Genomic DNA, 21,671 nt, shown 5'->3' with positions numbered 1-21,671 from the left:
ACACTGACAGGCAGCAGCACTAGGGCTTCAAAAAGGCATCTTTCCCAGTCCAAATTGTCTATGTGCGGCAGAGGTTTTCAACCTTTTTGGGTCCACAGCTCCCTTGACCAACTACATTCTTTCTGCAGCACCCCTGTGGGGCTCAGGAGCCCAGTTATATCACCCCTTGCCCGCAGAGTGGGCAGCCCCTCACCCCATTTCAAACACCCTCCCTTGTGGAGTGTTCTTCTCCCCTCTCCTTAGGAAACCTCTGAGCAGCTGCTGCCCCTGGTCTCGGAGCTGCCCCCCCCACCCCAAAGAGAGGTGCCTCCTCACACTGCCCCACAGGGGCCTGGGAAGCACCCCATGGCCAGCCCCAAAGGCACCATTCACCCAGGGGGCTTGTAGCCAGGTGTCAGTAGTGCATGCAGGAGCCAGGCCCTGTGACCAGTAGGGCTTCGCAGGACTGGGGCTTTCCTAAGTTTGTTCGGAAGAGGCAAGGCGCGGCAACACAGGTGAGGCCGACTAGTAACGCATATCACCTGGTGGCAAGAGCCGGGAAGGGATATAAGATCAGCATTTCCCTTTAGCTCTTTGCCACAACAACATGCTCCTTGCCTCCTGGTTCCTGATCCTCAGACCCTTGGCTCCTTAACTCCTGACCTTCAGACCCTTGGCTTCTTGACTCCCGACTCTCAGCTTCCAGACTCCCGTTCCTGCTCCCACCCCACCATCTTGCCCCCGGTCCCGACATTCTCAGCCGGGACTTTGACCGCCCGTGAACCGGACCATGACACCAGGACTGCTGTGACAAACAGCTGTGCAAGCCTTTGGGAGGCAGAGACCTGAGAGGGCATCAGAGGAGGGAGTGAAGGAAAGAGGGACAGAGGCCAGTGTTGCCCATGGCACCCCTGACCATCATTCAAGGCATCCCGGGGTGTTATGGCACACTGATTGAAAAACCACAGATGTGGGAAAACCACTGATTGCAGGGACCTTATGCATGCAAACTGGATGCTCTGCCATTGCTTTGCTTCCCATCAGCGAGGCTGAGAGGAGGGAGTGTTTTGTCATCTGGGCAGCCCAGGACCTCCACACACACTGCCCAGGCTTTGCACCATTGAGCTATTGCCCTTCCACTATATGTATGAAAATACTGCAATCTTCAATAATAGTGTGTGGGATATATAGACATTAGAGAGCCAGTGATAGAGAAAGAATGAATAAGAAATACAAATTTGTCCAAAGCAAGGCAATTCACAGATGGGGAATAAATAATTGCCCCCAATTTCTAGCTTATCTAGAGGATACCTAAAGACTATGTTCTCCTCCAGCTCCATTTAAATAGTATACTTTTAACTAGCTAAACACACCCATACCCTCCTTTTCTTAGAGAGAATACAACTGCTGACTAACTGCTCAATAAGTTGATGCTATCCTCAATGGAAGAGATATGAGACCATGACGCATCTTCCCTCCCCCGAAGGATGATGTAATCTAGGTCCGTTTGAAAGAGAACAGTAGAAGCCAGTTTTGCAACATTAAGGAATAAAGAAACTTGCTGTTGAGGCTGACAGAGGAGAGAGAGAGAGTAACCTTCCACCTCTGGAAGGCAAAAGGGACCTCAGGATCCCTCTCTAGGGGCTTCATGTGCGTCAGTGTATTTGCTGCATGTACAAGTGCTGTGCTGTTCTGTTCCAACTTGTGGTGTTGTTGGCAGCCGTCTGTCTCGAGAGACAACGGAGTACACCTGTGGGGTGAAGTCAAATCGCAGTTTAAGCAGCACTGAAGTGACCTCCCCAGGGTGCAAGCCTGGGCAGTATGTCCTGGGCTGCCCAGATAACAAAGTAAAGATAAAAGGTAAAGGAGCCCAGGACAGTTAAGTCCAGTCAAAGGTGACTATGGGGTGCAGCGCTCATCTCGCTTTTCAGGTCAAGGGAGCCGGTGTTTCCGAGTCATGTGGCCAGCATGACTAAACCGCTTCTGGCAAAACAGGACACCATGATGAGTGCCAGAAGAAATGCCATTTACCTTCCCGCCACAGTGGTACCTATTTATCTACTTTCACTGGTGTGCTTTTGAACTGGGAAGAATTGGCAGAAGGTGGGCCAGAGCAATAGAAGCTCACCACCGTTGCACAGATTTGAACCACCGACCTTCTGATCAGCAAGCCCAAGAGGCTCAGTGGTTTAGACCACAGCACAATATGTTTGGCACCAGCTTGGCTGCAGGAGTTGCTGGAATGAGGTGTACAAGGCGCCATCCAACTGTTTTAAAGACTCCAGTCCAGATTTATGTAGTGTTTACTCCTTAGCCTCTTCTTCTCCCAAAGATATCCTGCAAGGCAGCAGAGGTTTGGGAGTTTTCCTTCTTCTGGATGGCCTAGCTTCCCAGATTAATGAGCCCCATCTGCCCCTCATTTCCCTCTATAGCATGTGCAGAAACTGCCTTCTTGACCACTAGCCCCACTATTGGTCTCATCTGCTCAACCCTTAGCAGGTCAACTTGAAGATTTATGGGGCTGGGGAATGCTGGCAGCCAGCCAGCCCCATCACCTGCTCCCACTTTGGGGACTAATCGTTACCACCTACCTGAGGGGCCCCATCCAGCAATACTTGCTTGCAAAATCACTACTTCATGACAGGTATCACACCAGGGACCCAGGTATGGAAACGCCAGAAAATTTGCTTTTACTTTTTGAACTTCAGCCTGTGACCTTCACTTGTACTTCCCCTTCCCTCTTCTCCATTCAGTTTTGTTTCCATCAACCCACCAAAGCAGACTAAACACTTCCTTTTTCTATGAGCCTTCTGGGTTTTGGAAAGATTGTCTTCAGAAATCATTCAGAGGTCTCAAGAGTAACCAGGATGTTTATTATCTACACATTATATTATAGACAAGAATCAAGGTACAGTTTCAGCCCATTACAAAATATTCCACAATATCAAAATAGGACATTATCATAATCTACTATCTATTCTGGAAAGTGGTTTGTCTGTCCATTTGTTCTCCATATGTTCAGATGCTCTTGAGATACCATTGCCAAACTCAGCATGAGGGTTCCTGAGGCTGGAGCTCGCAGGACGCCGTTCTGTATCCAGACAGTGGACAACACTGTCACTTTGACTTTTTTGGTCTACAGTGGTACCTCTAGTTGCGCTTAATCCATTTTGGGGTGCCGTTCACACCCCGAAAAGTCCACAACTAGAGTGCCTCTTCTGCGCATGTGCACGGCGCAGTCATTTCTGTGCGTGCGTGAAGCGCACAAATCACTTCTGCGCATGCGCGGGTGGCGAACCTGGAAGTAAACACTTCCAGGTTTGCCGCATTCGTAAGCTGAAAGTCCGTAACAAGAATGGAATGCAACATGAGGTATGACTGTAATGGATCCAAACTATGCAGATTTGGACAACTCTGAAGATATTGTTGCCCCATTTGGTGGGACAGTTTCAACCTACACGAATTTGGATGCCACTCGAGATATTCTTACCAAACTCAGGATTCCCGAGCTAGAAGCAGGAGTCTTCATCTATATTTGGATGCTGGGCACTATTTTGACACAAGATAGCATGCCAAATTAACCCCAATTAAACACTAGCTCCCCTCAAAATTGATTTGGGACCAACTGAGGTTCTCCCTAGGTCGGATTAAAGTATTGAGTTAGTGTGTGTGCATACACAGTCTCTAAACAAACTACCGGTTTTTATTTTTATTTTTATTCTGATTTCCCCAGTAGCGCTGGGTACTCCACACTAGGCAAATGAAATGGCCAACTTAAAATCCCAACAAAGACCTCGCTAGGGAAGAATATAATAGGCTCAATACGAATTCATTGCAGTGGTTCCACTCCTACTTTGTCAAGTTTAGAAGCTGGTGCTATGGGATTATTGATCGGGCTCACAGAACCAACAAGTTGGGGTTCTTCTTGTTACAATTTCATTTTCACTTTTACCAAGACAATATAGGGAATGACCGATACCTTAACAGGTCTTTCTTTGAAAAACATTTCTTGCTTTGCTTACTGGAGCGAGCCAAGCATTTCTGATGGGGAAAAAAATCAATCACACTTAATTCATCGTGTGAAATGTAATTCTCTGGAAATGACAAATTAGCCCTGTTTAATTCATTTAGTTTTTTCTTCATCTGAGAAATGCAGTTTGTATATGTGATCAAAGGAAAGTCAGGAGAAGCAGAACTACCAATTCTATCATCTTTCTTCCTGGTCCTCTTCTGCAGCAATGGAATATGAAAATCATGCCACAGAATCAGAGTTGTAAGTGACTCCCTCCAACCCCCTGCAATATAGGAATGTGCAGCTGTCCCATACGGGGATCTAACCTGCAACGTTGGCATTACCAGCCCCACACTCTAACCAACTGAGCTATGCAACAATAGTCACTTATCTTAAGGATGTTTCCATTCCTAAGACCCACAATAAAACTTCAATACAAGCAGAATCCCAAAAGAAATGTGGTCACTATTCAAAAAAAAGTTTGAAATTTTAAACACAGACTAAAATTAAGTCATTATATTCAAGAGATCACAATTCAAATATTTTTCAAGCCAGGGCAGAGAAGTTCCTTCCATAAGAAAATCTTTAGAGGGGGAAACGGTCTCAGCACAGTAAGCCACTCAAACACTGAGGTATTGTTGTTGTTCAGTCGTTCAGTCGTGTCCGACTCTTCGTGACCCCATGGACCAGAGCACGCCAGGCATGCCTATCCTTCACTGCCTCTCGCAGTTTGGCCAAACTCATGTTAGTAGCTTCGAGAACACCGTCCAACCATCTCATCATCTGTCGTCCCCTTCTCCTTGTGCCCTCCATCTTTCCCAACATCAGGGTCTTTTCCAGGGAGTCTTCTCTTCTCATGAGGTGGCCAAAGTACTGGAGCCTCAACTTCAGGATCTGTCCTTCTAGTGAGCACTCAGGGCCGATTTCCTTGAGAATGGATAGGTTTGATCTTCTTGCAGTCCATGGGACTCTCAAGAGTCTCCTCCAGCACCATAATTCAAAAGCATCAATTCTTCGGCGATCAGCCTTCTTGATGGTCCAGCTCTCACTTCCATACATTACTACTGGGAAAACCATAGCTTTAACTATACGGACCTTTGTCGGCAAGGTGATGTCTTTGCTTTTTAAGATGCTGTCTAGGTTTGTCATTGCTTTTCTCCCAAGAAGCAGGCGTCTTCTAATTTCGTGACTGCTGTCACCATCTGCAGTGATCATGGAACCCAAGAAAGTGAAATCTCTCACTGCCTCCATTTCTTCCCCTTCTATTTGCCAGGAGGTGATGGGACCAGTGGCCATGATCTTAGTTTTTTTGATGTTGAGCTTCAGACCATATTTTGCGCTTTCCTCTTTCACCCTCATTAAAAGGTTCTTCAATTCCTCCTCACTTTCTGCCATCAAGGTTGTATCATCAGCATATCTGAGGTTGTTGATATTTTTTCCGGCAATCTTAATTCCGGTTTGGGATTCATTCAGCCCAGCTTTTCGCATGATGAATTCTGCATATAAGTTAAATAAGCAGGGAGACAATATACAGCCTTGTCGTACTCCTTTCCCAATTTTGAAGCTACTAACTGTAGCTTCTTGTCCCACATAGAGATTTCTCAGGAGATGGATGAGGTGATCCGGCACTCCCATTTCTTTAAGAACTGAGGTATTACATGAACTGAAAAAAGAGGAAATTAATCTAACCAGACTATTTCTCATCCTTAGGCTAATACTGTATGCCGCTGATCATGAGATCATGTATCGTTTGACACTCCAAAGTCTGCAAGCAAACTACTGAATTGTGAGAGTCAGCAAGTGTCAAAGCAGCAATTCCTTCACATGCACATTGTGCAAACCTCCCCCCCCCCAAAAAAAACCCAACTAACCACCACCACCCTAGGGAGTTAAATGATTCAACAGCAGAAAAGACTGACCCAGAAGGAAACAACCTGGGAGCCTGAATACTAAGAACAAAGTAAATCACTCTAACAGCCTGTGTTTCTATAGCAACTCTCCAATCCCGGTTTGCACAACACAGGAGGCCAAGCAAATGCACAACCCCCCCCCCCCGAAAAAAGCTCACAGCTGCTTTGCTCCTTCCTGGTCCATTTTGCTTCTGTGCCACACTGAGCTAAGCCAAGGTTTGGCTTGTGTGTGGTCCAAACCCAAGCTCACAGTTAAGTTCTCTCCATATTAACCATGGCAGCCCCTGCCTTAAAGAAAGTGCTACACAGAAGCAGCTTCATTGGATGGATGAGGTCCCTTGGAATGCAGGACCTGTGATTGAGAGCCTTCTGATCTCTACCAGCTGTCCAATGTGTTTTCTGTCTTGCTGCTTGATCACAAGAGGCCCTCATCCTGCAGAGAAACACTGGCCTGTGAAGAGCATGGCAGACACTGGGAAGATTTCTTAAATCATCTTATATCTAGTTATATGCTGCCTGCAACCAACTAAACCCTCTGTTTGCTGTCATCACTGTTACTCCTTCATGATAAACCCTCTCCTATTCCACTCTTTCACCATTAACTAGTTTCTAAACTGCAGACATTGGCAACATCAGCTTTAGGTTTTGTATTTTACCTAAGATAACTGCAGTCACAGAGAAAATAGATACACAGTTTGCCTTATGGCAGGGAATATGTGTTTTGCAAGCCTAACAGCTATTTTAATATATTATGACAGTTTTGATGCATTTTCCTTCATCCACTACCAAAATAAGAGCAGATGGAGAAACGAGAATTCCTAACTTAACAAGAGTGTACTTATGTTTTGGTATAATTCTTTTAAAAGCAGCCCTATTAGTAATTGGTGAGTCACTGAATGTATTTACAGGCTTGCTACAGACCATGAACTTTAGTTCAAGTCTTGGAGAAGAGAAGGTTAAGGGGTGATATGATAGCCATGTTCAAATATATAAAAGGATGTCATATAGAGGAGGGAGAAAGGTTGTTTTCTGCTGCTCCAGAGAAGTGGACATGGAGCAATGGATTTAAACTACAAGAAGGAAGATTCCACCTAAACATTAGGAAGAACTTCCTGACAGTGAGAGCTGTTCGGCAGTGGAATTTGCTACCAAGGAGTGTGGTGGAGTCTCCTTCTTTGGAGGTCTTTAAGCAGAGGCTTGACAGCCATCTGTCAGGAATGCTTTGGTGGTGTTTCCTGCTTGGCAGGGGGTTGGACTGGATGGCCCTTGTGGTCTCTTCCAACTCTATGATTCTATGATTCTATTCTATGATTCTTTACGTGTTATTTTGCTGGATGTCAAATCTATATTACTTTCAGTTCAATCATATAAAATGCTTCAAAATATCAGGATTAGCAGCTGAGGGCCAATGCTTCAAACTATGGCTCAAGATATTCACTGAGCTTTATGCTGGATTTTCCCTGACTACTTTCCCCTCCTACATAATAAAAGTGTCTGAATGATTCCCTCCCCCCCCCCACACACACATTTATGCAGTTGCCACCATTATTCATTTGTTGTAAGGGATCTACACACTTATTCAACAAGAATATCACATTTTCACAGTGCTTGAACTGCAATATTTTTTTACTTGGGTAAGGAAAATTAACATTTTAGCTAGCAGAATTACAATAGATAGTATATGGATTATGGCTGTACAGTTGTCAGCTTTCTGTAACTTGTTCTTCTTGGCTCTTTCACTGTTTGGAAGTTCTACTTCATTTTAGAAATACGTTTATGCAAGTTATTTTTTGGGCTCTTGGGCAGGGAGAGGCATGGAAAATTATTTTAAAAACAAACACGCACCTACTATCAATGACAGCCAGGAATTCTCATTTGCACCCATGGTACAACTATACCCATCCACCTATGCTACTCTGTGAATTTTTCAGTTTAATGTTGTTACAATTCTTTATCAGACAAGGGCTACCATGTTTCATAGCACCACCACATGCCCTTTCTCCAAAAATACTTAAAAAGAAGTGGATTTTTTTTTGAGGGGGGGGAGATGCCTAGAGCAGGTAGTCTCAGCTCTAAGCTGCCTTGTTTCACACTGATGGCCCCCATGGCAGCAGTCTTTCCTCCAGCTTCCCCCAAGCATTTGTACATTCTTTTACCTGCTCCAGAATGCACAGCCATAGTTAAGAAGGGAAGGAGCGAAGGGACAGCAACAGGGTTACAGCAATGCTATCCCTTCCCCCACAATCTGCAGGCTGGACAGTACATTATGAGGAGCGGAGAGACTACTGGAGTAAGGGGAAATAATGTGACTAGGGCACGTGTTAACTAATCATGTGGAAAAGCTTTAACTTAACGGGCAGGCTCTTGCAAGCTGTTTCACTTTCTTCGCGTCTCAGTTTTTGGTCAGTATTATAAACAAAAGGTACCTTCATAAAGCCCCAAATGGGTAGGATTCTCAAATGAAAACTAGCACACCATATTTTGAATTAGCACAGTTTGTCCTATGTTTTCCAACTTAGGCGTTTTCTATGTTAGTGACAGCCAGAAATATCATCAGCTTACTAACAAATAATGGTGACACAAGTGAAATGTGGCATGAATGTGTACAAACAACACAGATGGTGAATTTAGTGTTGGGCAAAAGTCCAGATTTCCAGAGTTTTACTTGTGCTGTCCTTGCCCTCTCCACACTCTAAAACATAAACTACCTTGAAACAGATGTCTCCCTGTCTTATGTTACTAATCCCAAATGCAAAGGGGAAAAAACTATCTCATGTAACGGTCCTTCAATTGTTTAAGACTCCTGTCGCCAGCAGGAGAATTATTTTTATTTATTTACTTATTTACTTATTTCAAACAAGCAAGCCAGAAAGATGCAAGCTTCGGAACTATAAGCAGCCCTTAAGAGATGTTCAACCTTCACTGACTCTGTGCAAAACTAAACTGGAAAAGAGGAGGGAGCCAAAGGAATAGATTATATGCACACACAAAATATAAAACAGTGGGGGGGGGGCGGCGGGAGGGGGAGAGATCATCTCCAACATCATTACGGCCAGAGCTGAAGGATTAAATGGCAACATCAAAAGCAGGATTTCTTCTGTTGCCAAGGAAGGGACAGGGCAGAGGGCAGAAGAGAGAGAGAAGGCAAAATACTGCCAATGCAGAATAAGGAGACAGACAGACCCAATGGAAGAATAGACGGCAACAAATGGAATTGGGGGCTGGGGAGGGGAAAGGAGTGCACAAGAAAACAAGCATTGGGGGGTCCGTCTGGTGAACCGTTTCCCCTTTCCCTCGTGGCTTCTGCTGTCGCAAAGACCCTTGCCACAGAGGAAGGTTTATTAGGGACCCGCACCTCCCATTCGCCTCTCTCTGCCTGCCCTTCACACAGCCCCCCCCCCTCCAAGGACTCTTTCCCCCCTTTTTGCCTCCGCACAGCTCGGAAGAGGGAGACCTGCAGAGCGGCCCCTGCTGCCGACGCTCACCTGGACAGGTGCTTCAGGATCTGCTTCTTGAAGAGGCCAGCCATGCCGGGACCCTGGACAAGACGAGGCTCCTCTCAACGCCCCAGGTGCTCCATCACAGCCTCCCTCGCCGCCCGGCGCCTCCGCCGCTCCTGCCGCCTCCTGCCATCGCCAGTCCCCTCCCTCCTTCCTTCCCTCCCTCCCTCCCGGCCTCAGACGCCGACGGAATCCCGGCCACCACCGCGGCCAAGTCCGGCAGAGCCACCTCCAGCCCCCGCCCGCCGGAGAGAGGCGGGACGAACACGGCGGCGTGGCAGCGCCCTCTGTTGGCTCACAGGGAGAGCAGCAGCAGACGCAGCAGACGCAGCAGCAACCTCCTCCTGCTCTCCCTGCATGTTACCGAAGCTGCAGCCAAGGCACACAACATCCCCCCCGTGGTTTCTGTCGTTGTGGGCAATATGGTGCTTTGCTGTTTAATTCTTGTTATTGTTTTAAATTGGCCTTTGTCTGACGGGGAGGGTGGATTTCTAAAATGCTCGAGGTCCCAACGGCCACTTCGGCTGCTGGCCAGGCGGGGTGTGTGTGTGTACACAAACAAACCAACAAACATCATAGTGGGGCTCCCATGCAGTGCTGGCCCAAGACATCTTGCTGCCTGAATCAAAAGTCAAGGTGGCACCGCTTCCCGTGCCATGTACAAACGCCAACCAGGCTGTCAGATGCCTTTTACTTCAACGCTACTGCTTTCCACTGCAAAGGAGGGCAGTAGGCTGGCTTAAGAGCAGGCACACATTCATGCACTTTATCCCATCACCATCCTGCTGCTGCTCTCAGATCTCTAGCATTTGCAGCCCAGTGCAGCTGCCTCACTCCGCCTAAGGGTAGAGCCAGCACCCGCTAAAACCCTTTTGGTTTTGGCAAGCCTACCCAGCTAGCTCGCTGTAATATGTAGGTTTACTTTGAGGCTGCTGATTTTATAGCAACTTGTTTTTAAAATCATACAGCTGGCATCTCCTGGTTTGGAGTATGTTGGATGTAGTTTTGTAAGTGTATATGCAGATCTTTTTGGTAAATGGCTCATGGGGGTACAGCTGATATGGGAGTGCTCCACCCCCTTCACCACAATTTTGCTCTGGTTGGTGAATGTCAAATTTTAGTAAACAAAGAACAAAGCAGATCCCACAAGTCCGCTCATGTCGCCCTAAGCAACTGTACTTCCTTAACCTATTAACAGAGCAATGTCAGCTTGCATATACAGTTCTGCTCGCCAAGCTTTTAATGGTGCAAGTTGCCAACTCCCAATTGGATTTCAAATTCTGCAAGTATGGCAGGAATTTTCTAGGAAAAAGTGAAGGCTACACTGCTGAGAACACACTTCCAACACTTACAAAAAGCAAACATGACTCATTTTAAGGCAGGTCACATGCTATTTTCATGAAGCAATTATCCACGACAAAAGGGTGTATAGTTGCCCACAATTGCTAGCTCAGCAGCCCTGGTGACTCCATATGTCCACATCAAAAAGCATAGGTCATAGCATAGCAATCTGCTTCTTGCACAACCAGAAGCTGTTAATGAAGTCATAAATACACAACCTCAAACCAGAGATCAGTGGTCTTTGACGTTTCAAGGAGTGCTAGGATTGCAGACAAATTTTCCATGAAGGTTCCCTTTAGGTTACAGAAGCAAATTGCTGATAACAATAAGTATCAGGCTTAATATTTTACAGAATGCTGTTTTTAAATAGTTTTCCATTTCATAGTTTATTTTAATTGTATTATCTACTTGTCAACCACCTTGCAAGGCTTTCCCCCTTAAAAGCAGGATATATATATTACAGAAAAATTAATACAGTGGTACCTCGGGTTACAGACGCTTCAGGTTACAGACTCCGCTAACCCAGAAATAGTACCTCGGGTTAAGAACTTTGCTTCAGGATGAGAACAGAAATCGTAAGGAGGTGGCACGGCAGCAGCAGGAGGCCCCATTAGCAAAGTGGTACCTCAGGTTAAGAACAGTTTCAGGTTAAGAACGGACCTCCAGAACGAATTAAGTTATTAACCCGAGGTACCACTGTAAATAATAGTTTCTACTTGATGGGAAATTTGATTTTATTGAAACCAAATAGTTTCACAGAGTGCTGTAATACTATGTTTTTCAAAAAGATTAAATAACACATTCATTTACAAATAGCATGTATTATTCTGCAGCATCAAACTTTTTTTGAGTGTGCCATATGCAGAAAGCTTTTTTTATTATTAAACAAAAATCTCATATCTGCATTATGAGTTTAAGGAATATAAAACTTTAACTGTTTTTCTATTCTATACAGCATGAGTGGTCACTGTGCTCAGGAATCATTTGCATTTCTCAGACTCAAACTGTTCAGAAGCATAACTCCCCAGCAGTGCTATATCAAGGGTTTCTGCTGCTAGAAGACTTGCTGCTTCATACCATCCCAACCAAAAACAAAGGTGGTGATGGTAGGAACGCATACCGAAGGAAACCTCCAAGGCAGATCACCAAGAAGCATGGGGAAGGGTAGCTAGGAACACTGAGGTAGAGAGAGCAACTGTGTGTGGTGGGGTGTGTGTGTGTGTGTGTGTGTGAGAGAGAGAGAGAGAGAGAGAGAGATCCAATAGCAGGGAGGGTGAGAGGATACCATGTGCAGCTCTTGCGGAGAGACAGGGAACGTGGAAGAAAGGCAGTAGTGGCAGCATCATGAATTGTGCTTCAACCATACGAGCAATCTCGTTTATGACTTATTTGCCCTGCTGCACCATGTACGTGGGATGAACAACACACAGACGATGTGTCTTAACAAGTATCAAAGGTTTATTCCAATAATGAACAAGGACATGTGTCTGATAAATGTTACAAACCTCTAGTCCAGTCTTCTGTTTCTCCCCTCCCTCCTTCACCCATTTAAGTTTGGAAACTGAAAAACCAGGTGGTTTGTTGCTGCTTGGGACAATGGAACTCCCAGGGCTTTCGTTCACAGATGGGTGTACACAAAACACAGGCAGAATGGTCAGTCCACTTCCACTTTATCTGTCTGGACGAGCCATTCCTGGTCTGGTTGGCACCATCATGGGTCTGGATGGAGGTCTCATCATAGGTGGCCCTGGCATCATTGGCATATGTCCTCCCATGGGCGGCCTCATTCCTGGAGCTACAGCAAAGTAAATTTAAAGCATAAGAAATATACTAACCAATTTCTAGTCAAAGACACCACAATGTCTATTAAAAGTGTCCTGAAAAGACAACCTAGATTTCTAGGAAGAAGCTTCCACGTTTTCAGTATGGAAAGAGAAAACTTTCCTAGACTAGTGGTTCTTTGGAAATGTTTTGTCATTTCTTCACTGCAGATCACATTGGTTTAGATCCTAAATTGTTCTTCCATTTACACAGGAGGTGTTTCAGATGACTTTCTTCCATTCTGTATGCCAATCCCCCATGCCATTCCCAAAGGCCTCCCATCTCCTAGGAGCAGATTTCAAGTGGTACAGGAAAGTCCTGTTCCATGAAATGAAGTTTCCTTGAAGGAAAGTTGATATCCAGTTCCACTGTTTTACCTATGATAGTGCTATGATAGTACATACTTCAAAAACAAGTTCTAGATTAGATAGCTTCCAAATGCCAATAGTGCCCCCAAACACTGATAATGCCTTCAAAGCTCCAGAATTGGGCAAGAGCTTACACAACATACTTACACAACCAGGTCTTTCAAGTATGACACATTGCTGTTTTGTACTGCATTATATATTTGGTATTTCATGCAGAAGACATTTAGGAGACTCAAGTAACTAACTTATTTGGGCATACTTAATGGTCACATGGTAAAGAGCACACCCAACACTTTGCTTACTGCTAAGAGTGCTTCCTATTTTACACACTTTGAATGGTGGCAAAGGGTATTAGTAATTTTGCTCCAGCACTGCTTGATGAACAATTGCCTGTTTTAGGTGTTGTGGTCAAACCATGATTTTGGGATTGAGAGCACCTCCCTCCCTTGTTTAACTACAGTATGATGTGACATCTGAATCAGGCAAACAATGGTTAATGCTAACTAGGACAACTTCTGAATCACAGTTTGCAAACCCACTTTAAGCCATGGATTGAAGGCAATTTTTAGTTTGCTAAATGTGGACTTCACAGCAGGCTATGGCATAAGAAAATCAGGAAAGAAAAATGGAATCTGCAAGAGAGTGGGGAAGAGTTTGAGCCTGAAGAGTATTCATCATGGCTTAACCAGAATTTTCCTAGTGGAAAGGTTGGAAATTTTGGGCGACACTGAAAAAAGCTTTCTTTTGGAATCAGTGAAATGCTTTTTTAAGATAAGGTTTTATTCACCCCAGGTGTACAGTACGATCTTTTAAATCAGGCATCCCCAAACTCGGCCCTCCAGCTGTTTTGGAACTACAATTCCCATCATCCCTGACCACTGGTCCTGTTGGCTAGGGATGATGGGAGTTGTAGTCCCAAAACAGCTGGAGAGCTGAGTTTGGGGGTGCCTGTTTTAAATGCATAACAGCCTATGCAACAGCACTACAGAATAATCAGAATAATTCCTGGCACCTTCTGATCACTCCAAATTGCACAATGAAACAAAACCAACAAGCGTTAGAATTCTTAACAAACTTGTAAACTGTACTATTGAGGGCTAGGGAGGTGGGAGGTAGAGGAATATGGGATGTCTCTTCTTCATTATTATGCTTTACTTATTGTTTTCATTTTTAGTTTTGTAAAATTATATAAAAAGCCAAGAAAATAATATAAAATATTTTTAATAAATCGTAACAAGATTAAATATGCTAAAGTTAAAATGTATTTTAAAAGTAAATAAAAATAAATTTTTTGACAGAAATAAGTTTAAGAACCATATAGAGAAACATCTCAGCTACCACTTTAATCAGTAAATATCAATATATATTTTTCAGATCTGTATCTATACATAAAAATATGAGATCTTAAGGATGGAAGCTCCCAAGGGTCCTATGAAACAGGCAAGACCAAATTTTAAATGAATGGTTATTATACTCTGGCAAGAGGCTTATCACAGGGGGGGGGGGGGGGAAATGGGTTAACCCAGACACTAGAGAGATGGGAGAACTTCCTGGACAATGAAGGTTTTAGGGAAACTTACAACATACGGGAGATCAAGCTCTAGTTAAGGACCCATGCACATGTACATACACATATATCTTCAGAATATAAGGAATTAAAGCAAAAAGACAAATATTTATGTCATCCGGAACTTACCAGGGCCGACTGGCATCATTCCCGGGGGTGGTGGGCCCATCATTGGCATCATTGGAGGGCCGCCCATGTGGGGTGCTGGCATCATACCTGGCCGTGGAGGACCCGCTCAAGTATGAAAACAATGGGCAAATGTCAAAATAAGTTTGCACATCAATCTGACATCTCAGAAACACTTCAGGTTTTTGAAGATTGCCAACAATTTTTTTCCACTCCAACTGTCTGCTAGTTCTTCACCATAAGAAGTTAGGAGTTAGTGAAATATCTTATCTATTCACCATAACAACCTGTTGTTGTAATGGTGAATAGATAAATATTGTAATGAACATGAGCTGTTCATCATCCATAGCTAACCTTACAGGAAAAGATGCAATGTTATACGTAATTAATAAAGGGCTGCTATTCTGTTTACAGTACTCCCCAAATAACCACCTAAAGTTTTCCCTGTAACACATACCAAAGTATTCCCATACTAGCCAGAGATAAAACATCAATATTCATACTTACGGATATTAGGTGGTGGTGGTATCATAGCTCCTCCTGGAGGTGGCGCAGAGAATGGAGTAGGTGGAATTTTGCCTTGCTGAAATGCAGCCGCTACATTAATGCAAATAAATAAAAGCCAAACATAATTAGTTACTGAAGTTTTCCTATACATTTCTGGCTCTTTTTACTTTCTATGTGGAACTGCCTCAAGTTCTCTAGTCATGCAATCTCTTCAATTCTGCAGCTGCCTGGATTTATTCCTTCCAGCCAATTTATCTAATCCCACAAGAAGGAAAGCTTCATCCATTTCAATAAACCATATTTTCAAATAAGTACTGTATAAGAGCGAGAGAACATTTGACAAGCACATTTCTGTTAAAAGTGACTGGTGTAAGGAACTTGGCAACATTTACAGTAAATTACCATGCATGTCTCCTCAGAAGGAAAACCCACTGAGTTCAACTGAACTTAATTCCAAATAAATTTGCTATTTTAAACACACTGACTGCCAAGTAAACCTCAGTGAGCACATTGGGACATTAAAATACCTGTAAGCATGCATAGGATCCTACAGTAAGGCCATTAAGATGTGCAGTTGAAACTGAAGTGCTTTCAAAAGTTTCAAAACAAGGTTTTAAACTGGGGCTACATTCCTATCACCACTTACCTAAGGGTAAGACCCACAGAACTCAATATGACTTACATATGAGTAAATGTGCATAGGATTGCTCCATAAAACATCCACATTTATTTATTTAAAGTTGAAAACATTTCTAAACCACCAAGATTAAGAAAAAGTATCAGAGGTGAAGAGCATGAAACAATAAAACTAAGTTTACAAAGAAAAAGTACAAAAGATACTACAAAACAATAGATCTGCTCAATACATCAAGCGAGCTGGATCTACCCTCAGGGAAAGCCTGGACAAACAGGTGAGTTTTAAGCAGGCACCGAAATGCCAATACTGCAAGTGCCTGCCTGGTTGGGAGCACATTCCAAAGGGCAAGGGCCCTTAGTGGACACAAGATTTTTTTTTAAAAAAAGAGCATATGGCACTACTAAGAGTGTCTCTTAGAAATGTTTGTCAATGTGCTGGACAAATATACTTAAAGGAACCATTTCCCCAATATTTTAAGAGAAACATCACCAAATATGGTCCCCTCAGCTCAACAAGAAAACAACTGAATAATAGGTTATAATTTTTTGTTGTTGTTAAGGGCTTGATGGTGGTAATGTAGGACACAAATTCCACAATTCTTCAACAGGGAATTCTTATAAAAGTCTGCATTCATTATTACATAACATGGCCTTTAAGTCCAGCAGTTCTGCAACTTTCCCATAAAGGAGCTGAAAGAAGCAGAGTTTCAACTGCAAACATGTTGTGCAAAAAGGATTGAACTAATTCCCTAGGTAAGTATAAACTTCAATCAAATAAACAAATATGTGAAACAGCCATTGCATTGATATGACTTACTTGTTTTGTCAATCAGGCTCTGTGCTTGTTCTTCCATCCATTTTTGATAGTAGTCTTTCACATTTTCTTTATGTTTCCTACCACTGCAATGGGTTTTCCTGACAGATGGCTGCAAGACATAAAACTTTTGCTCTCCAAGCACCAAACATACCCATGTGTCTAAAATATTGATAAATTTCACCTAACCGTTCCTGTACTAATATAGGAAGAGAACCTTTACATATAGTCTCCAATACAGTAATCATGATTTTATCTCAAACTAGTAAACTACTGAGTAGACCTGAGAATCTAGTGAGTTTGCTCACTGAGTCATCATCTTTCAGTATTTGTGATGACATAAAGTAAAATTGACATTTCTCTTTAGAAAGAAAATTGTCAGGACAACAGATAAAGGTAAAGGACCCCTGGATAGTTAAGTCCAGTCAAAGGCGACTACGGGGTTGCAGTGCTCATCTTGCTTTCAGGCCAAGGGAGTCAGTGCTTGTCCACAGACAACTTTCCAGGTCATGTGGTGAGCATGACTAAACTGCTTCTGGTGCAACGGAACACTGTGACGGAAACCAGAGCTCATGGAAATGCCATTTACCTTCCTGCTGCATTTATCTACTTGCATTGGCGTGCTCTCGAACTCCTAGGTTGGCAAAAGCTGGGACAGAGCAATGGGAGCTCACCCCATCATACTGATTCGAACCGCCAACCTCCAGCAAGCCCAAAAGGCTCAGTGGTTTAGACCACAGTGCCACCCGCTTTTACCTACCTCAGGATAAAAATGAACAGTCAGTATAGTGATTTTATTAAGGTCATGGTTGATCACTAAAGCAACCATCCTGCAGCAAACCAATAGTCTTCAGTTCACATCCATGATCTTGAGCCCATGCATATTTAACTTCTTCTCTGACCCGCCTCATTCATTTAATAATTCATCATGTATATACATTATAATGAAATTAATCATGTATATAAATATTTGCAGCATGGCACAGAAAACTATTCAAATTCACCACACAATTTCATATTGAGGGTGTTTTTAGAATGACATTCTATCTATGTATCTATCTATCTAGATGCCAGTGATAGGCTTGCATATTACAGGTAGACTTTATTTAGGAAATGTATTCAGAAGCAATCCTCTGAAGAACTGTTTTAACTTTCATACTGTAACATTGTGAAATGTCCTACTTACAGAGTCATGGGTGAGGTAAGTATCACAGTAATCACAATAAAACCTGGAACGAGAGACAAATATGCACTGGAAGTAGGGTAATGACTGTTTGCTTCTTAAAATATGAAGAGTTATCGAAAGTTTAATATGCTTTTTAGTTAGACTAGTAATTTAGTTCTGTTGTTTTTACAAGAAGAAGCTATTTCACTATATTTTCCTCAGAAAAACATTCACCTGTTTTATGCAATGGCAGCCTTCATATTTACTTATCTTTATCTATGTGCAAAGATAGATTCTATCTAGTCACTCTCATTGATACTAATATGAATCTCTTCTTAAAGAGAAAAGAGAAAAGAAATCATTGTGTTGTATGCAGTGCTCTTTGTGTGCAAGTGGAACAGAATTCCACTTGCAATCAGGACCACCATCCTCTCTTCCCCCCTATAGCCTCCATGCATCCTCAAAATCTGCTCCAGAGGCTTGGAGGAACAGATTTTGGGTGTGTGTTAGGGTAGCAGAGGCTGTCCCCTTGTAAAAGCAAAAGTCCACTTATGCAATACTAGATTTGGCTCATTCTTTTCTTTCTTAAGTGACAGAAGAACAAAATGCACTGGTTAACAGTGACTGTGTCAATCACAGCTAACATCAGAATATGTTACAATTGTTCAGCCTAGATAGTTCAATTGGTTAGAGTGTGGTGCTGATAATGCAAGGTTACAGGTTTGATTGCCTTATGGGACAGCTGTATATTCCTTTATTGCAGGGGTTTGGACTATACGACCCTTAGGGTCTCTTCCAACTCTACTATTCTATGATTCTATGAATAGCTTGTCCCCGCACACAGGGCAGCTGAGTCTGTGAGCCACCAAGTATTTTAATTATTCAAAATGCCTCAAATATTCCCTGGCATGGTGCGAAGTCTAAATGGGTTCTTCCCAGAGAGCAGTTTACCAGGAGCATAGCTGTTAACCCTCCCTGCTGTCTCCCAATGCTATAATAAGGGAATTTCCCGCAAAAAAAGGAAAAGGTTGACAGCTGTGACCAGGAGGCAGCACAGGTGGTCAGCAAAATATGCAGTCAAATCTCATGATCAGTGGGACATAGTTGAAGTAAAAAGAAGGGTCACAGCTCAGGGGTAGTACCTACTGTTTTGACGACAAAAAGAGAAGACGGGTTCAATCCCCATCATCTCCTGGTAGGACTGGGAAAGCCTCTGAAATATGGAGAGTGGCTAACAGTCAGTACACTGGCAGCAGTAATGAGCTAGATGGACCAATGATCTGAGCGGATATAAGGCAGTTTCTCTATGTTGCTGCGAAGACCTCAGCCTTAAGGCCTCTGCACGCACGCAGACAAAAATGGTGTGTGTGTTATTTGAATTCACGAATATTTGCGAGGAAGCCCGACCAAGCATTAAGAGCCACAATTCTCTTTAGTGAAGCTATTAGGAAGCCCAATTAAAAGAATTACATGTGTACAAACCGGAACCAGCACAGAGAACGCACACAAACAATATACACAAATATATGGGACAAACCACCTTGCCCCCCCCCCCCCGCTTCCACAGAACATTGTTCTACTCAGTCTGCATACACTTTTCACCCTTCCCAGTTCCCACCAGAGCTTTTCATACGAAGGTTCTCCAGTTTACTCACTTGGGCATGTTGCTCGCTAGCGATGCGCTACCGGCCGCGCAAATGTCTAAAGGAAATGGCGCAATCATTATGCGACAACAGTTCCCGGTGTTTTTTTTCCACCATAGAGATTTAAAAAATCGGACTTCCGGCAAAAACAAACGGCGCCCTTGTATTGAGTCTCTATGGTCAATGCAGAACAGAGACGCTCTGAGCCTTAGGCATTTCTATGGTAAACCCCCCACTCTATATTCCTTGCCTTGGAAATTAAGAGAGCAAAACCATATAAATTTCAGGCCGGAAGTTATAATAACCGGTTATTACTGTGATCATCGTTACTTTTATGAATGGCGTCGTACAAAACACGGGAGATAGATTCCTACCTGAGGGGCTTACAATCTGCAAATCAACAGAGAGGAAGGAAAGGAAAAGGGAAGTAGGGTAAAGAGGGCTAGATCTTCTGTCAGTTGCGTATTTAGGTTAGTTGTTGTATGAGGTGGGGTTGTGTCAAACGGATTCATCGAAAAGGTAGTTATTTGTTTTTAACAACTGGAAAAGTCCATAACTTATGATGACTCATTCCCCTCCCCTCATCTGTGTTAATTGGAAATTAATGATATTTTTAATATTCCTGTTTTTGACCTATCCATGAACCTGTGTATATGGATGGAGACAGACCTGGCTAACAAGAAGCTTTTGTATTTTCAGAGATGGGGAATTAGCCATGGTTAGGCTTGCTGCTTCCCAGTAAACCTTGGTGCAACAACTGGGTACTCGCACAACACCCAGAGCTTTTCTTTTTTAAGCCAGAAATCACTGTAGATAGTTTATAGGAAAGCTTGGGATTGATAACTCTGGAATCAGCAACATTGTATGATAATACTTCCTGTTCAGTATTGTTTTAGACTTTAGGTGAGGGAGTCATACAGGCAACCCTCCCCGCAATTTACGTGGGGGTTATGTTCTGGGCCGTCACAGTGGAGCACACGTAAGCCCGTCCCCATTCCAACCCTGCCCTCTTCTGGTGCCAAAAACAGTGTGTGTGTGTGTGTGTGTGCGTGCACGCGCAGTCGCACACACATCAAACATGCACAAATTGAGAGTTGCCTGTATTTTAAAATTCTCCATATAGAATATTCTCATTGCATGCAGAAAACTAGAATAACAGGACTGATGGGGAGGAAATTGCTGGCACCTGCAGATTGAAATGGTACAGTTCATAAAGGATGGTATGTGATTTTGCTGACAATGTGTCTGGTAATACTAGAGACCTTCAAGTTCAAGTAGTTTTTTTATTCACCATGGGGACAGTGGGGTCATTGGGCAAGGCAGCAAAATGGGTAGACTTACTCTAACATTCCTCCCTAACACATGATAAGAGGTCCAACACATGATAGGTCCAACAAAGTTCCAGTTGTCTTGGGAAAGGCATTCAGCAGTCTTCTGCATGCTAATGATATTTAGAGACCTTAAATTGAAGCAATTCCCATTTGTGCAACTAACTTAGTATAAAGTATATATGACAGAATTCAAAACCCATGAGCCAGAAATTAAAACTGTCAGATTCTTAGAATATTCCATCCCTTACTCGGGACCAGTGTCATCCTTTCTTTCTCCATGTTGATGGAGAATTGGTCTGTTCTTCCTTTAACAGACTGCCCTAATTTCACCCTAAATTTGTGTTTCAATACTCACTGTAAAAATACTGAAAAACAAAACACTGGTGTCAATATTACATATCAGCTTTTGAATCATCTGTGTTTCAAACAGTACAGTTCTTCCAGCTTCCTACCTACTGTAAATCAAGGCTAACCTGATTATAGGGCAGGTTGGAGGCCTCATATTGGGTGGTGGATTCAAGCAGAATTTTGGACAAAATATGTGATCCGTAGTTCTCAGGTTCCAGCAGCAGCAGTTGGGAAAGCGGCTCCAAAATGTATCCAGGCATATATATTGTGCCCAGGCCCCTGAAACATCTTGTCCTCCACATCTTCAAGTAGTGAAAATATTAAAACTAGACGTGATTTGATTCTAATCCTGCCTAAGGTTCTTTCCCCCACATAATAGATAAAACCTTCTCCAAAGAGATGGACTATTACAATTGACTTGGTTATCAAATGCTTCCTTTTTATGCTGGATGGCATATTATTGGCACTGTCATTCTAAACACTTGGGGCACAATCCAAAGGACTGTTGGCTTTAAATAGTAATAGAATGAATGCACATTATTAAAAATAATACACCTACTTTTTAGATCTAAAGAATTAGTTGAAATGAATTACCATTTATTA

General features: G+C 43.1%; 2 protein-coding genes across 3 annotated transcripts in view; both read right to left on the bottom strand.

Annotated features, from left to right (window-relative positions):
• Positions 1-9,516, bottom strand: part of UHRF1BP1 (UHRF1 binding protein 1) — a 55,967-nt gene extending 46,451 nt beyond the window's left edge. Inside the window, exon 1 of the mRNA XM_033152639.1 lies at positions 9,387-9,516. Coding sequence (XP_033008530.1) covers positions 9,387-9,430 — 44 coding nt within the window. The 5' untranslated portion in view covers positions 9,431-9,516. The remainder of the gene's footprint in view (positions 1-9,386) is intronic.
• Positions 9,517-12,182: 2,666 nt separating this feature from the next.
• On the bottom strand, positions 12,183-19,492 carry SNRPC (small nuclear ribonucleoprotein polypeptide C). 2 transcript variants are annotated; one of them, XM_033152637.1, is made up of 6 exons: positions 19,402-19,492; positions 17,768-17,810; positions 16,585-16,693; positions 15,132-15,221; positions 14,628-14,732; positions 12,183-12,537 (listed from the first exon to the last, which is right to left on the bottom strand). In XM_033152637.1, the coding sequence occupies exons 1-6, from the start codon at positions 19,467-19,469 to the stop codon at positions 12,413-12,415; spliced, it is 540 nt and encodes a 179-aa protein (XP_033008528.1). In that variant the 5' UTR covers positions 19,470-19,492; the 3' UTR covers positions 12,183-12,412. The 2 variants fall into 2 exon arrangements, with proteins under 2 accessions (XP_033008528.1, XP_033008529.1); XM_033152638.1 differs by having other exon boundaries at positions 14,628-14,729.
• Between the last annotated feature and the right edge of the window lie 2,179 nt (positions 19,493-21,671).

This window comes from Lacerta agilis, chromosome 6 (assembly GCF_009819535.1).
Source record: "Lacerta agilis isolate rLacAgi1 chromosome 6, rLacAgi1.pri, whole genome shotgun sequence".
Classification (NCBI taxonomy): domain Eukaryota; kingdom Metazoa; phylum Chordata; class Lepidosauria; order Squamata; family Lacertidae; genus Lacerta; species Lacerta agilis.
Note: the sequence above shows the minus strand (reverse complement) of the source record. Positions and strands in the feature narration are given on the sequence as shown.

What these genes read in the sequence shown, in the direction of transcription:
- SNRPC (XM_033152637.1), bottom strand. Translation starts at nt 19,469, where the DNA reads ATGATTGCGCCATTTCCTTTAGACATTTGCGCGGCCGGTAGCGCATCG. An exon ending in GAGCCTGATTGACAAAACAA is followed by an intron (nt 15,222 to 16,584) that starts GTAAGTCATATC and finishes GCATTAATGTAG; the next exon opens with CGGCTGCATTTCAGCAAGGC. An exon ending in AATGATGCCAGTCGGCCCTG is followed by an intron (nt 12,538 to 14,627) that starts GTAAGTTCCGGA and finishes ACTTTGCTGTAG; the next exon opens with CTCCAGGAATGAGGCCGCCC.